This window comes from Urtica dioica, chromosome 11 (genome assembly GCF_054948205.1).
Source record: "Urtica dioica subsp. dioica isolate 48M chromosome 11, U.dioica_male_clone48M_v1_H2, whole genome shotgun sequence".
In the NCBI taxonomy this organism is placed as follows: domain Eukaryota; kingdom Viridiplantae; phylum Streptophyta; class Magnoliopsida; order Rosales; family Urticaceae; genus Urtica; species Urtica dioica.
This window is the reverse complement of record NC_142766.1, coordinates 23,029,588-23,045,351: the sequence shown is the minus strand read 5'-3', so window position 1 is coordinate 23,045,351 and position 15,764 is coordinate 23,029,588. Positions and strand designations below refer to the sequence as shown.

General features: G+C 38.2%; 4 protein-coding genes across 4 annotated transcripts; 2 read left to right on the top strand and 2 right to left on the bottom strand.

The window, feature by feature from the left end:
- The first annotated feature begins 811 nt into the window (after positions 1–811).
- Positions 812–4,574, top strand: LOC149382600 (calcium-dependent protein kinase 8-like). The gene is made up of 9 exons (XM_089630190.1): positions 812–1,153; positions 1,350–2,079; positions 2,184–2,307; positions 2,398–2,541; positions 2,657–2,809; positions 2,912–3,027; positions 3,140–3,307; positions 3,591–3,821; positions 4,007–4,574. Exons 2-9 carry the CDS (start codon positions 1,582–1,584, stop codon positions 4,160–4,162), a joined length of 1,590 nt encoding a protein of 529 aa, XP_089486316.1. The 5' UTR covers positions 812–1,153; positions 1,350–1,581; the 3' UTR covers positions 4,163–4,574.
- A 1,717-nt stretch (positions 4,575–6,291) lies between these two features.
- On the top strand, positions 6,292–9,602 carry SIR (sulfite reductase). Its single transcript, XM_089630189.1, has 8 exons — positions 6,292–6,622; positions 7,078–7,860; positions 7,934–8,230; positions 8,377–8,574; positions 8,687–8,821; positions 8,905–9,021; positions 9,114–9,272; positions 9,387–9,602. The coding sequence occupies exons 1-8, from the start codon at positions 6,437–6,439 to the stop codon at positions 9,591–9,593; spliced, it is 2,082 nt and encodes a 693-aa protein (XP_089486315.1). The 5' UTR covers positions 6,292–6,436; the 3' UTR covers positions 9,594–9,602.
- A 460-nt stretch (positions 9,603–10,062) lies between these two features.
- On the bottom strand, positions 10,063–10,601 carry LOC149382598 (Photosystem II 5 kD protein). The gene has a single exon (XM_089630191.1). The coding sequence runs from the start codon at positions 10,522–10,524 to the stop codon at positions 10,228–10,230; it is 297 nt and encodes a 98-aa protein (XP_089486317.1). The 5' UTR covers positions 10,525–10,601; the 3' UTR covers positions 10,063–10,227.
- A 612-nt stretch (positions 10,602–11,213) lies between these two features.
- LOC149382597 (uncharacterized) lies at positions 11,214–14,930 on the bottom strand. Its single transcript, XM_089600987.1, has 4 exons — positions 14,833–14,930; positions 12,614–13,310; positions 12,108–12,273; positions 11,214–12,026 (listed from the first exon to the last, which is right to left on the bottom strand). Exons 2-4 carry the CDS (start codon positions 12,942–12,944, stop codon positions 11,486–11,488), a joined length of 1,038 nt encoding a protein of 345 aa, XP_089457113.1. The 5' UTR covers positions 12,945–13,310; positions 14,833–14,930; the 3' UTR covers positions 11,214–11,485.
- Positions 14,931–15,764: the final 834 nt, after the last annotated feature.

The following is a 15,764-nucleotide window of genomic DNA, read 5'->3' as shown; positions in this document are numbered from 1 at the left end:
TCAGTGGTAACAATTATTAGTCTTAATAATTTTAGTAATTATTGATAGAATTTAGCTTAAATATTTATCTTAAACGATTTGATACCGCCACGACATAATAACGCATTTATATAATTTTCTTCTTACAATAGCACGTGTTGATCTATAAAATATAAACCAGGAAATATAAAATTCATATAGTCTACTATTGTTTTGAATTTTGTTCGTAGATAGATTCGTGCATTATTGAATAAGGACAAAATTTAAATAAAAAACGATGATTAAATCTACATTAAGTTCCGCTAAAAAATAAAAAAAAATCTACATAAAGTAACTTTAATGACATCACGGTCTAATTTAATTTGGCAATGTCTTTGAATTTTCATAAGATCGAGACCTCTAGCATTGAAATGTAAAAAAAATAGTAAAAAGAAACAGAGACAAAATTTGATATTTTTTGGGGATCAAGTAAGAATCGAGTCAAAATTTACTTTTCTATATAGAAAAAAAAAAAACAGCAATAAGGATATTCCATGCATATCCTTAACATAAATTATAAGCATTTTTCAATTTAAGTTTTTTTTTAAAAAAAATTAATATATTTATTGTATTGATAAGATCCTTAAAATAGCATTTTTCAATTAAGTTTTTTTTTTAAATAATATATTTATTGATAAGATCCTTAATAACTATTTTTAAATAAATATCAATTATTTGTCCAAAGTATTATAGTAAAATCAGAATATCAAAATATCAATATCCATCGACAAGTCACAAAAAGCAAATAAAATAAGTTAAATTACAAAAAACAAATCTCAAATGAAAAATGAAAAGAAAAGAAAGAAAAAATGTTAGACTTTGGATCCCAGTCACACAAAAACAATTATAGAGAGAGAAAGAGAAGAGAGAGAGAAAAATGGTTGCTGTCTGTCTTCTTCATCATTGAATCTCTGCGAAAGAAAAAAATTGGATTTAGAGAGAGAAACCTAGCAATATATAGTGGTTTAAGAGAGAGAAGGAAGTCTCTTGCAAAAGAGCTTTGACTCTTCTCTCTCTCTAACTCCATGGCTTTTTCACACCTATAGCTTCTTCGTTGAATCAATTTTCACATTTCCTTTCTCATTCTTGATGTTCTAGGGTTTCCCTCTCGATTTTCCTCTCAACGAAATCTCAGGTACGCTATGCTAAAGTATTGTTAGCTTTAATTTATAAGATAAAGCTTTATTGAAAACAACAAAAAACAATCTTTTTCTTTACTCTTTCGCTCTCTTTGGGAGTATTTTGTTCGGTGCTTTTTTTTTCCCTTTTCCATTTGTGATTTCGCTGTCGATGGTATGTATGACCTTTATTTTGAATTGCATTTCATGCAGGCTATCCGAAATTGGACATCGCAGAAGGAAACGGAAAAGGAAAATTCAGAGTCTTGTACAAATCTCAAAGGCTTCGCATCTGAAATTTGTAAAAAAAAATTTCCATTTCTGTATCTATAGCTTTCCTAATTTATTTACACGCTAGTGTGAGATTTTTGAATTCTCATAACTGTCTTTCTTGATCGAATCTGCCTTAAATCTAGAAGTAGATTAGAGAAACTAGTTGTAATTCATGGGAAATTGCTGTGCAACGCCTAGTACTCCATCACAAAATAACCAGAAACAAAAGAAGAAGCCGAATCCATTTTCGGGTGACAATGGGCTGGGCAACGGGGAAGCGAAGCTCTGGGTCTTGAAAGAGCCGACGGGACGGGACATCTTGGCGCACTATGATCTGGGCCGGGAGCTCGGTAGAGGCGAGTTTGGGATCACGTACCTCTGCACGGACCTGACCACGGACGATAAGTACGCTTGTAAGTCGATATCGAAGAAGAAGCTGAGGACACAGGTCGACATCGACGACGTGAGGCGAGAGGTCGAGATCATGAAGCACCTTCGCAACCACAACAACATCGTGTCGCTCAAAGACTCGTTCGAGGACGAGAGCGCGGTCCACATCGTTATGGAGCTCTGCGAGGGAGGCGAGCTTTTCGACCGCATCGTGGCCCGAGGGCATTACACCGAGAGAGCCGCCGCGGCTGTTATGCGGACGATCGTCGAAGTCGTTCTGGTTCGATTTCAATGCCTCTCATTGTGTTTATCGAGAGATTTAGAGCCTAGTCAAGGGTTTTTTTTTTTTTTTTTTACTTATTTATTTAACGGTGCTCTCTGCAGAATTGCCATAAGCAAGGAGTGATGCATCGCGATCTCAAACCGGAGAACTTTCTGTTTGCTAACAAGAAGGAGAATTCTCCGTTGAAGGCGATTGATTTTGGGTTGTCGATGTTCTTCAAACCCGGTATTGACTTATACACCAGAATTTATGCTTCAAGAGTAGAATTTTGGCTGAAGTATTAATCTTTTTTTTTTTTTTTTTTTTTTTTAATAGGGGAACGGTTTAATGAGATAGTGGGAAGTCCTTATTATATGGCTCCCGAGGTTCTGAAACGTAATTATGGACCTGAAGTGGATGTGTGGAGCGCTGGAGTTATCCTTTATATTTTACTCTGTGGTGTTCCTCCTTTTTGGGCAGGTTTATTTCTACTTTCATATTAAGGTTTCTAAAGGACTTTGCAGCTATTTCTCTGAATTATGGGGTCATTGTTTTGTAGTTTAATTTAATGGGTCTTAAAATTTTGATGATGTAGAAACCGAACAAGGGGTGGCACAGGCTATTATTCGCTCGGTGATTGATTTTAAGAGAGATCCGTGGCCTAAAGTCTCTGATAACGCAAAGGACCTTGTTAAGAAAATGCTTGACCCTGATCCCAAGCGACGACTCACAGCTCAAGAAGTACTTGGTAATCCTCTAGTCTGCTCTGTTGCAAGTTGATGTGTTATATGGGTGAAAAGAGATCTTTATTGTAGTTATCAATTTTAAATAATTCTTTTTTTTCTCGCAGAGCATACATGGATACTAAATGCTAAGAAAGCTCCGAATGTCCCATTGGGTGAGACGGTGAAAGCTAGGCTGAAACAGTTTTCTGTCATGAACAAGCTCAAAAAAAGAGCTCTAGGGGTAATGAGTTGGTTATTTTTTTTTATTGACGCCTCTGTTTTTTTGTAATCTTATCCCCGTAAAGTTTGAAAATTACGTAAAAATGACGTTTGATCTTTGGATGTGTTGATAGGTCATAGCTGAGCATTTATCAGTTGAAGAAGTGGCTGGCATAAAGGAGGCGTTTGAAATGATGGACAACGGAAACAAGGGCAAAGTGAATGTCGATGAGCTCCGTGCAGGCTTGCAAAAGCTTGGCCAACAAATTCCAGACCCAGATCTTCACATACTAATGGAAGCCGTGAGTACCAAATTGTGCCTGCATTATACAGACTTGTTTTGATACTTAATCCATACAATCCCGGTTGGATTGGTCTCAAGCAATACAATAACTTTGATCTTCCAAGTTTTATCTGTTCATAAAGATAATTAGACGCATTAAGTTCTGGTTAAAGAGGGATATCGGATATGAGATGGGCAATAAAGAATCATTCCTTCTTCACAGTCGATAATTTTTTTGTACATGTGATAGTTTTTTTTTTTGTTTTTTATTTTATTTTAATGTTTGCAATGTATTGGCACAGGCTGACGTGGACGGCGATGGAGCTCTGAATTACGGAGAATTCGTTGCGGTGTCAGTTCATTTGAGAAGAATGGCTAACGACGAGCATCTTCACAAAGCTTTTGCATTCTTCGATCAAAACGGGAGTGGCTACATAGAAATCGAAGAGCTGAGGCTCGCTTTACACGATGAAGCCGAGACCAGCAGCGAGGAAGTCGTCGTTGCCATTATGCACGATGTTGACACAGATAAGGTTAGTGAGTAATTCCATATATATCTAGACAAAGATTAGACCTTTGATGTGATAAGCATTTAGTTTTGTTTTGACACAAATGCTTTGTTTATATAATTGCATTTACTTGGCCTTCAGACATTTGGATTTTTGCTAAATATCTGTATGAGCAATTTTTTTTTTTTTGTTTTTTTCCCCTTTTCTAGGATGGTCGCATAAGTTATGAAGAATTTGCTGCGATGATGAAAGCCGGTACGGATTGGAGAAAAGCATCGAGACAGTATTCACGGGAAAGATTTAACAGCTTGAGCTTGAAGTTGCAGAGGGACGGCTCGCTACAGCTAACCGGCGAGGCTAGGTAGTATTATACCGATCTTTTAATCAGAAGAACTCAAATGATGCCAAAAAAAAAATATGAAGATTATTTTTTGTAATTGAGTTTATGAAACACTTGTATTTTTTCATTTAATTCCATTTCCTCAAATAGACCTCGCAATAGGCATTAGGAGCAATAGCTCAATGTGTTCTGTTCTGTTCTGTGTGATTTTTTTTTTCTTTTCTTTTCCCCCCCTGAAGTAGTAGCCTTGTGTTAGGATTTGTTTGCCTTATGGTTTAGTTTCAGAAGAAAGAAATGGAAATGAAGAAGAAAAAAAAAGGGTCAATATGGTTGGTTAATGAGAGAAGTTGACGAGACTGCCTTGTTTTTCAGCCTCCATAGTTATTCCGGTTGTAAATATATTCAATTAAAAAAGCCTAGTTGCCATTTTGATTTGATTTGATTTGATTTGAGAATGACTCGTCTAATTTATATTCTGCGGACTTGCAATGTGATGTTGAGATTCATAAATATCCCTCGTGTATTTGGTTCGTTAACGAAAGAAAAACAACATGGCAATTTCTTGTTTTCATTTTCTGTGTACGAAAAAAGTGGTCCCGGGTGAGATTACAATACTAAGATTTCTAAAATACTGGATGGTTCAAATCACATGATAGTAAACAACTAAAATAGAACACAAATCAAATACGGGAACGAATTTTTTAAATATCAAGGAAAATAATTTTTTACAATTAGAAAATGTTATTTTTGGGATAAAGAAATTAGTTAAAAAAAAAAAGAGAAAATTGCCTCAATTATCATCATTTGATAACTTTTTTTCAATTTTCTATCAAAAACTTAATTTGGCAAAAAATACTTCTAACCCACTTGTACAAATACAATTTTACCTTCAACAATTGATGTTAACAATTTATGTCAATTGTTGATGTATACGTCGATTGTTGACATCTATGTCAACAAGCAGAGAACACAAAACTCACATATGTCAACAATAGAATATAGATGTCAATTGTTGACATATATGTAAACAATAGATGTTAATTTTTGACATCATATTGATGGTAAAATTTATTTGTACGAATATTTTATTAGTATTTTTGGTCAAATTAAGTTTTTGGTGGGAAATTGGAAAAAAAATTATGAAACGATAGTAGTTGATGCAATTTAAAAAAAAAACAATGCCAATGAAGTAAGTGGGCCCAAACAAACCTGGCCCATAAGGCCCGCGAAGCAGAAGGTTAGCATCTTCCGTCACTTGTTTAACCTTTCAGTAACAGCAACAGACGCCTACAAAATAAACCAAAACTATTCTACGCCCCCCAAAAAAAAAAAAAAAATCTAAATACATTTTCTTTCGTGGTTAGGAATTAAATGAGATAATATCATAATCAATGCCTTTTGGGACATTAAAATACTGTAATTCAAGTGGATGGTGTACTTACAAGTAACAAGTGGGAAAAAACTAGGAAAAAACACCATAGGCATCAAAATCAAAAGAGAGGGTATTTTTTTTTTCTTCTTCTTCCGCTTACTTTCCTAAAACATTATGTGAAAAAAATAAGAAGATTTAAAAAATGAGAAAAGTAAAAGATCAAATTACAAATAAATACCACATTGTCATGCATGATGAAATTGGAAAAAACTTTGCAGTGTTCAACTTCTTTCCTTAAAACTTGTTGTTAGAGCCTAAGACCAAAACAGAATCTAAGAACAAGAATGTGGACACATTTGCGTCCACGTTCAGAAGCGCCAATGTGCTCAATTTTGCTTTGGCCATTTATTGTATATTATTATTTAACTCCACGCGCCACACCACCACGCACAACAATCTCAAAACATTTTCAACTCAGACATGAATGTATAAATTAACAAATGGAACTATTTCTTATAAATAAAAAATTAACGAAAAGATTGACTAAGAAAAATAAAATAAAATAGACAATATTATCAAAAGCGACCTATTAAGTTAGAAAAAAAATATATAGACATCTTTATTGTTTTACTTCATTTTCTTCATATTTAAATCACGAGCACAACGATCTTTTAAGAGGCGCGTGTAGAAGCGCACTTGTGGAGAGCACGTGGCCGTGAGAGCAAATATACCAACCATTTATTTTAATTTTTAACTCAATATTTAAGGTTTTTCATAACCATTCTTCATCAGAATCTCATAGCATCTCTCACCAAATATCACAATCATCATCCTAAAAGCCGCGTTTCTGCTTCACTCACTCAAATTCTGCGTGCGAGAGTGCGTGGTTTTCCATTTCTAGGGTTTCGCAGAGGGCGATTTCAGGCGATGACGACGACGACGTCGTTTGGGGCGGCGAACGCTGCGACGGCGTTGAAGGACCACGCGACCCCGTTCGGAGCATTCAACGGCCTCAAATCGGCGAACTCTCTCGCTCTCGCTTCCAGGCCCGGGAATGTTGTTTTCGCTCCCTCTTCTTCGTCTCGGCTTTCTGTCATTCGAGCTGTTTCGACGGTGCATTTTTTTTCGTGTCTTTTCAAATTCTTGAACCGGTTATTTTAATATTTTTTTTGGTAGATTTGCTTTCGTGTTTATGTTTTCATTGCTTTGTGTGGATTCTGATTATATGTTTTTCTTTTCAAATTCGTTTCTTTTGTGTAATGGTAATAAAGCCACGTTTTATTTTGTTCACTTATAAATATTTGAAGGACGGTGAGAGAATCTGGGTGTAGTGAAGTTGCATTCTTTTAGCTCAGCATGGTTTATGAATCTTCTAGCTCGTTATGAATTGCAGATTCTTCACGGCTCATTTGGGGCCCATACATGATATGAGGAAAAAAAAAAAAGAGACTTTTCAACATTTGATTTCAAGCTTCTATATATTACTTGAAATGTAAAAATTTACATGAATGTAAGTCTATTTTTGAAGTGTGAAGAACCTTGTGCCTGATTAGTGTTTTTATTTGCAGCCGCCGAAGCCAGCGACCGTAACCGAGCCTAAGCGAAGCAAGGTCGAGATATTCAAAGAACAGAGCAATTTCATCAGATACCCGCTCAACGAGGAGATTTACACGGAAGCCCCGAACATAAACGAGGCGGCCACGCAGCTGATCAAGTTCCACGGGAGCTACCAGCAGTACGACAGAGACGTTCGCGGCCCGAAGAGCTACTCTTTCATGCTCCGAACGAAGAACCCGTGCGGAAAAGTCTCGAACCAGCTTTACCTGACAATGGACGATCTCGCCGACCAGTTCGGGATCGGGACTCTCAGGCTCACCACGAGGCAGACTTTCCAGCTCCACGGGGTCCTGAAAAAGGACCTCAAGACGGTGATGAGCAGTATCATCAAGGTCATGGGATCGACCCTCGGAGCCTGCGGCGATCTCAACAGGAACGTCCTCGCTCCGGCGGCCCCGATCAAGAGGAAAGATTACGTCTTTGCTCAGGAGACCGCGGACAACATCGCGGCGCTTTTGACTCCTCAATCGGGTTTCTACTACGACGTGTGGGTCGACGGAGAGCAAGTCATGACCGCCGAGCCTCCGGAAGTGACTAAAGCTCGCAACGATAACTCGCACGGAACCAACTTCCCCGATTCGCCCGAGCCCATATACGGGACCCAGTTCCTGCCGAGGAAATTCAAAATCGCCGTTGCCGTTCCCTCAGACAACTCGGTTGACCTTTTCACCAATGATATTGGCGTTGCCGTGGTCACTGACGATGCAGGGGAACCTATTGGATACAATTTATATGTGAGTTTATATATGTGTATGCATATATATATATATATGTGTGTAATATATACTCATGAGTTTTATTTTGCAGGTCGGTGGAGGAATGGGGAGAACGCACAGATTGGAAACAACTTTCCCTCGCCTTGCTGATCCGTTGGGTTTCGTTCCGAAAGAGGATATCCTATATGCAATCAAAGCTATAGTTGTTACCCAAAGAGAAAATGGGAGACGGGATGATCGTAAGTACAGCAGAATGAAGTACTTGATCGACTCTTGGGGAATCGAAAAATTCAGAGACGTCGTCGAGCAATACTATGGAAAGAAATTCGAGCCTGTTCGGGATTTGCCGGAGTGGGAATTCAAAAGCTACCTGGGATGGCATGAACAGGTTTGTTTCATGGATTTTAGCAATGCACATTTGTGCTGTACCATATAGTAGAGAATTCTGAACTAATTCAATTTCAAATATTTTGGTCCAATACTAAAATGCAAGTCTCTTTAGATTCTGACAGTGTTGCGGTGTTATGTTTGTAGGGCGACGGAAATCATTTCTGCGGACTCCACGTCGACAGTGGTCGTGTGGCCGGGAAAATGAAGGCTGCGCTGAGGGAGGTTATCGAGAAATACGGTCTCAGTGTGAGGCTAACGCCCAATCAGAACATCATTTTGTGCGACATTCGCAGTGCTTGGAAGCGTCCGATCACCACCACTCTTGCCCAAGCGGGTCTGCTGGTAAAACTCCTTTTTCCGATACCTCTTTATTTTTGCGTCACCCTGAACTATACACTGAACTGAACTGAGGAGATAAACTGTATTTAAACGAACACGCGTTGTTGTAATTCAGGCTCCTCGGTACGTTGATCCCCTGAACGTAACTGCGATGGCTTGCCCCGCGATGCCACTTTGCCCTCTCGCCATTGCTGAAGCGGAGCGTGGAATACCTGACATCCTTAAGCGGGTTCGAACCGTTTTCGAGAAGGTAATATAAGCATAATCGAAACCTAATTCTACCAAATAAAATTTTTGAGGGTATAATGACTTTATTTTTTCTCTCTTTTTCAGGTTGGTCTGAAGTACAAGGAATCGGTTGTTATAAGGATAACCGGGTGTCCAAATGGTTGTGCCAGACCTTACATGGCCGAACTGGGACTCGTCGGAGACGGTCCCAACAGCTATCAGGTTCCATTTAAGAACTCGTTTCCTAATTCTTTTTTTCTTCCTTGTCTGTTTAGAGTATTATTTTTTTTATATCTCTCGTCCTTCAATGACAGATTTGGCTCGGAGGAACGCCCAATCAAACCACGCTAGCGAGAGTCTTTATGAACAAGGTCAAGCTTCAGGACCTCGAGAAAGTCTTTGAACCGCTGTTTTACTATTGGAAGCGCAAGAGAAACGGCAAAGAATCATTCGGCGACTTCTCAAACCGCATCGTGAGTTTTTTTTTTAACGACACGACAATTATATGAAGCTTAGTGGTCATTCCCATTATCAGAAATCATTGTGAATGAAGCTTAGTAGTGATGAGAGCTTTGATATCGTGTCAGGGATTCGAGGCACTTCAAGAACTGGTTGACAAGTGGGAAGGACCGGTGGCGGGTACGACCCGCCATAACCTGAGGCTGTTTGCGGACAAAGAGACCTACGAAGCCGTTGAGAAGCTCGCAAAGTTGCAGAGCAAGAACGCTCACCAGCTTGCCATGGAAGTCATTCGCAATTTCGTTGCAGCCCAATCGAACGGGAAAGCCGAGTGAGACCTCGCCCCAACAAACAGGAATAATCTCTCAAATGTAACAGTTGAAATGGGATTACGTATTTGCGTTAGCTATATAATATCTTGCCCTCGTTAGTTCTTTTTGCTGTATTGTACCGGAGCCTCTTGGGAACGGTTTGTCTGTTGTTTCGGATTCACGGTTTTCGCATCATTTTTTTTCAGAAGCTGATAATGTTTACCTCGTTCTTATAATGAGAAGCAAATTTTGGCACCAAATAAATACGATTTGTCACGCAGTTCAACCACACTATGATCCCTCCTTAATTCTGCCTATTTCTGCACCTTTTTTTTTTCTTCTCATTCTTAAGATTGAACACAAAAACTTGGAAGAGCATCAAAACCCATTCAAGAGATTCTTCTTAAACGTCCCTCAAGTGCTAACCTGGACATGGATGAGCTTCTTAACTTTGTCCCATTGAATTGATTTGAGAGAGAGAGAGAGAGAGAGAGAGTGGCAATGGCATATGCAAATGCAATAATAGAGAGAGTTTTACAAGTTATACAAATTCAACATCACTGAAGAAGAAGAAGAAGAAGAAGAAGAAGAAGAAGAGAAAAGCAGAGAAGAAGAAACATAATAAGGTCTTAAAAAGCGATGATGATGATGATCATCATCATTTGTGGCAGATGCGAGCGGTGGGCATGGTGACGCAGATCTGAGAGTACTTCTTCTTGGCCTCGGCGGTGCCGTTCTTGGGCTCTTCGTCGGCCAAGGCTATCTTCGACACCGACAACGCCGCCGCCGCCGCCGCCACCGCCGCCATCATATCTCTCCTCCCACTCGTCTCCACGCTCCTCGCCTTCTCTCCCTCCGACGCCTTCGCCGCCACAACCCTCACCCCGCGCCGGCTCGACACCGGCTTCGCAGCCATTCCCGCGAACGACGACGCACTCATGATCATGGACGCCATTATTTTCACTACTTGACGATGAGGTGTTTTTTTCTTGTATGTCAAGCTTGTGAATGTGATTAAAAAAAAAAAAACACTATCGTTTCTGTTTAAATGTGCCTCTCCTAACGACATAATCCATTTCCTTATCGCCTCACACTCTCTGCCTAATGGCCTCTCGCCACGTGTCCCTTTATCTGATTCGTTGACAGTCTCTGCCTCTCCTCCTTTTTGGATGAGATGGGTTTTATGTGTGAATCTCGTTCTCGTTCTCGGCCTCACCACAAGTCAATAACAAACTGACTTTCGTTAAAAGGAACTAGTGTTTTGAACTTTCGAAATCTTGGATAGACTTGTTACAAAGTATGAGCAGTTTTTTTTTTTATTGTTTAGCAAATCACAAGAATAAACGACAGTAAACTCGGAAAACGACAAGTATTTACTATTTAGAAACACCACACCACACCACATGTAGAGAATGAGCACAGGGTTCGTCGTAGAACAGAAGATAATAATCAATTCAAATTTCAAACTTATAAAGAGAACAAAAACAGGTGAGTTACAATTTAGATCAGTTCAACCGGTGAGAAGGTTTCTCTTTATTTATTTTTTTCTTTTAACCGAAAAAGAGTAAATAGGAATGATATTTTTCCGATTACTTGAATTTTATATGAAGAAAAAAAAATCTCCAAGATATTCAAGATGCAAGCTGAAGTCAAAGACATTTCTATTGAATTGAAACATAGCTGTTCAACTCGAAGAGAGTTTCAGAAAAAGGTAAAATCTGTCAGAGAAAACAAAAGAACCTAAACAGTGCATGAAAAACACATCAGCGTAAACTAACAAAACCAAGGCTTGCCTTGCCAAAAAGCCATGTTTTATGTAACTGATCTTAATGAAATAAAGTTCTAAAACTAAAAAAAAAAACAAAAAATTGAACAAGGCAATCCCTCACATTGCCGAAGAGAACTCGCCTCACCATTTACTTTTCGGTTTTCTTCGAGCTCGAAGTCTCATTAAAAACAGAGTGTCTTTGACGCACCGAGCCTTGATAAGGAATTTCCTTGAGAGCCTCGAGTGCTTCCGTGATCACGCTGCGCGAAGAAGACGACTCGACATTCGAGCCCGAGAAAGGACGAGCCTTGTTCTCCGAAGCGTCGTTGTCGAGTCTAAAATCTCCCGCCTTGAACCTCTTGCAAGATTGACCCCATTCTTGCTGCCCGGCGTCGGAATGAAAAGGCAGCTTCTCTTTTCCCTTGTTCGAAAAACAGTTCTCGTTAGCTTTTCTTTCCGAGGGATCGGCCGAGTCGAGGTGGGTCGGTACGGGATTTTCGTGAAAATCCACCGGCCCTGCGAAGCCGGTGAGCTTTCTTTCGCCATCACCGCCTGCGTATTTCAGAGTTCCAACCTGGACTGGACCGGACCCGAAAGGTTGTCCGTTTTCTCCGAGAGCAAAGACTGGTTCAGTTTTCATGGCTGTGGAAGCCGTGATTGGTATCGCCATTGAATAAGCAGGATTGTTACTGTAATTACAAGATCCGTAAGAGAAAGCGCGGCAAAACATTAAGAACAAAGACGTTAAGACTGAAGAGAAGACGATCAACCTGGAACTTAAGTAGGCACTGTTGTTGATGGTGAATCCATTAGAGCCCGACAAAGGTGTGTTTTGTGTGACAAGGATGTCCTTTGATTGGTTCAGAACCGGTTGCAGGGTTTCAGAGCCATAGATTCGGCCGTCAAAGGAGAAATTACTGTTGACTGGATTGGTTTCTGGATGCCGAGAAGTGATAATAGAGCTCAGAGTTGGTAAATCAAACGACTCAACTTTGTTTATTTCAAATCTTTCATAAAAGTGTCAACGTCAAAATTAAGAGATAATCCATCAACGGTTGTAGGGACGTGTATAAGGTTGTGTTCCATGGAAAGACATTTCATCGAATCCCAAAATATTAAATTTCAAACACTATAAGCCATATGAAGCGACAGTTACGAAATAAAAATAAACGAATAAGAATCAATCGGAAACCGTTAATCACATAGATAATCTAATGAAGTGCATATCTTAATACGAAAGTAAAAAGAAAAAAAGAAAAGGCTAATCACTAAGTACCATTTCGGTCGTCAGTCGAGAGAGCGTTGTGGACTTCAGGAGCCATTTTGTCCAAGATTTGAATTGAATCCGTCAGATTTGCAGCAAAAGATGGATCAACAGAAGATTGCAGAAAGGTATCGATAGGAACGTCAAACATCTGAAATGCCGAGAAAGCCAAGTCGATATTACCGTCCTTCTCACTGGCACTTAGATGGTCAGCGAGACTGGGCAGATCAAATTCCCTTCCACTCGGGTTGGATAGCTCAGACCACATTTCATCAGAAAGCTGAGAACCCTTCTCACGTATTTCTTCATCCATGGATATCCAAAAAGCTTCTTCGCCGGCCATTACGAAAAAAATACTGATGTGGTTACACAGGTCTTAAAGAGATGAAGGCTTTTGAGAGGCTTGCAAGCGAGAATAGTGCTCTTATAGAGAAAAGAAAGTTGTCCGTTTTTTAACCTTTTTGGGAATGAGGATAAAAAACCCTTCTTTTTCACCCCCGCTACATCTCTCTGCCTATACGGCCACAAATTAAGTCCAACTATAGGGGGTTTGGCAAAACAGCCTCGAGCCCATGTAAAACCGAGGGTATACAAAGTCACAGCCAAACTTGACAGTTGGCATATCATATTCTGAGCCATACGAAATTCGACGCGTGTGAGACGTCCCTTGTGCTCGAGCGTACTCAATCGGCTTTGGAGGGTAATTTAACTGCCAAAAAGGAAAAAGAAGAGGGGATATGAAACAACCCCAAAGTTTCTAAACAGTTGATATAGAAAAATCCAATACATTTGAATGCCCTTTCTTTGCCTTCCGTAAAAAGCAAAAAAAAAAAAAAAAAAAAATCCATCATACCATAATTTAATAGGGGAATACATCGTAACAAACGGAGGGAAGAAATCTACTAAAAATATGATCAATTCTTAAGGCATGAAATCCTAGAGGAACCCTCTATAATAAATATATGATCAAATGTACAGTCCTTATCGTGATAAGAACATATAAAGGAATTGTATAAAATCCAATCATATTGCAAGCAATTAGTGCATTGTTTATATGAAAGCATACATTATTTCTAAGGTTGGTGGTCGAATGTTCTCTTCCTCGTACATATCAGTATCCTAATTCACATAAAATACAAAGAAAAACTGTATTCTGGCATTGATCAACATATTATGGATTCTAAAATAGTCATGACTCTCAACATTTCAGTAAGTAGATGTCCAAGAACATGAGCAAGAAAACCTAGAATTTAAGAGGCCACGCATATTAAGCTAATTGATAAAACCACTCAGTGAATACAAACAACAAGTTTATCAAACCCTGCTTCATCGTAACGGTTCATAAAGAATTTGAGAAGACTGACTCCAATTCTCATTTAGCTCACTAGCAAAAGAAATGTGTATAAATTTCCTCAAATTGTTATAGCCACCTCAAACTAATGATAGTCTCCGACATCAACAGTATATACTTTGTATTGTTGATTCAATCCTCTGGAACTACTCTGGCAAGTTTTGATTCATTGTAAAATTAGGTACAAACCCTAGGTTTTAGATTGTTTGAATGCTCAACTTTTTTATTTTTATTTTATTTTTTATGAGTGAATATGAGCAGTTACAATACGCATACATATCTTATAAAACTAGAAGAAAAATAATTTAGTTCAGAAAAACGTTAAAAAAAATTAATCAATATATATAAGAAAAAACTTTTATATTGAGATAATGCAAAAAAAAAAAGAAAAAAAAAAGAAAAAAAAAAAAAGAAAAGAAAAGAAGAAGAAGAAGAAGAAGAAGAAGAAGAAGGAACTTTATCATTCAAGAAATTACTTCGTTCGTATCACAAAACCAATATAAGGATGTGCCTAATTGATTAACATTCCAAATAAGCAGAATTATAAGCATGAAGTAGTGTATAAAAAAGAAATACATTTTCCCTAGCACGAGCAATCCTTAAATGAAATCGAAGCATAATTCACACTCCTTAAAAACTTGATTATTTATAATGAGAGTTTAAACATAGCTTTCTAAAAAAAAAAAAAAAATTGAGAATTTCACCAAGATTGTTCGATCAGCTTTCTCATTTTCTGAACAAGCAAACAGGAAATATTTTGAGTAATAATAAATGATCGACTTAAAATTAGAAAAAATAGAAATAAAAAACAGGACCCTAGCCAGGGATCTCAGATAAAGAATTGAAGAGATAGAGAGACACTAAGATGGAGATTGCTTACTGGCGATATCGTCTCTGGCTTTGAGAAACCGAAGCCATTGTCGTACTAGTCGCCGGGGATTTTCTTTAGCCGGAGAAATCGAAGCCAATTTTGTTCCCGGTATTTTTAGGGGAAGACAACAAGCAAAAAAAAAAAAAAAAAAAAGAGCAATGGGCCAAATAATCGTAAATTTTAGGCCTTAAAATGGGTCAAACTTCTCCATAAGCTTGTCCAAATAATGGGCCCGATTGTAATCTGCACCATATTTTTTGAAAATTTAGGAATAATCCTAAACTATCTTTCTATTTTTCTTGTGTATTTACTTTTATTATGTACTTAAGTTAAGGATCACAAAAGTAAGTTTAGAGGTCATTTTCGTGTGAAATAAAAGATTTTTTTAAATCTAGAAAAAAATAATTTGAAAAACCAGGAAATTCGTTTGAAGGTTTATTGATATTTTGCTTTTTTAATTGACATTCATATCAATAAATTTTGAAACAATTCTGAAAAATTCTTTGAATATTTATTGACATTTGAGGATTTTATTGACATCGTTGTCAATAAACTTTATCGATTTCAATAAATCTTCAAATAAATTCCAGAATCTTAGTTTTTCAAGAACTCGCGTTTTCAAATTTATTGATATTGATGTCAATAAACTTTGCACTTTATTGACATTAATATCAATAAATCTTCACAGAACCTGAGACTCGTGAGGGTTCGTGAACCCGATCTTCGTCGTGGTTGTGATGAAGAACAAACAAGCACATTTCAGATATTCACAAAATCATTTCTTGCTTCTTCCAAACTTGACCTCCAATGTCGAGCAAGTTCCCGCTACTAAAACTTGCTTCTTCCAAACTTTTGGTAGAGTAGCTGACGGCAACGGCGTCGGAGAAACAGTTGTAGCAGATATGAACTCGTCGGAGGAGCGTTATCGCTGGGGTTCATGA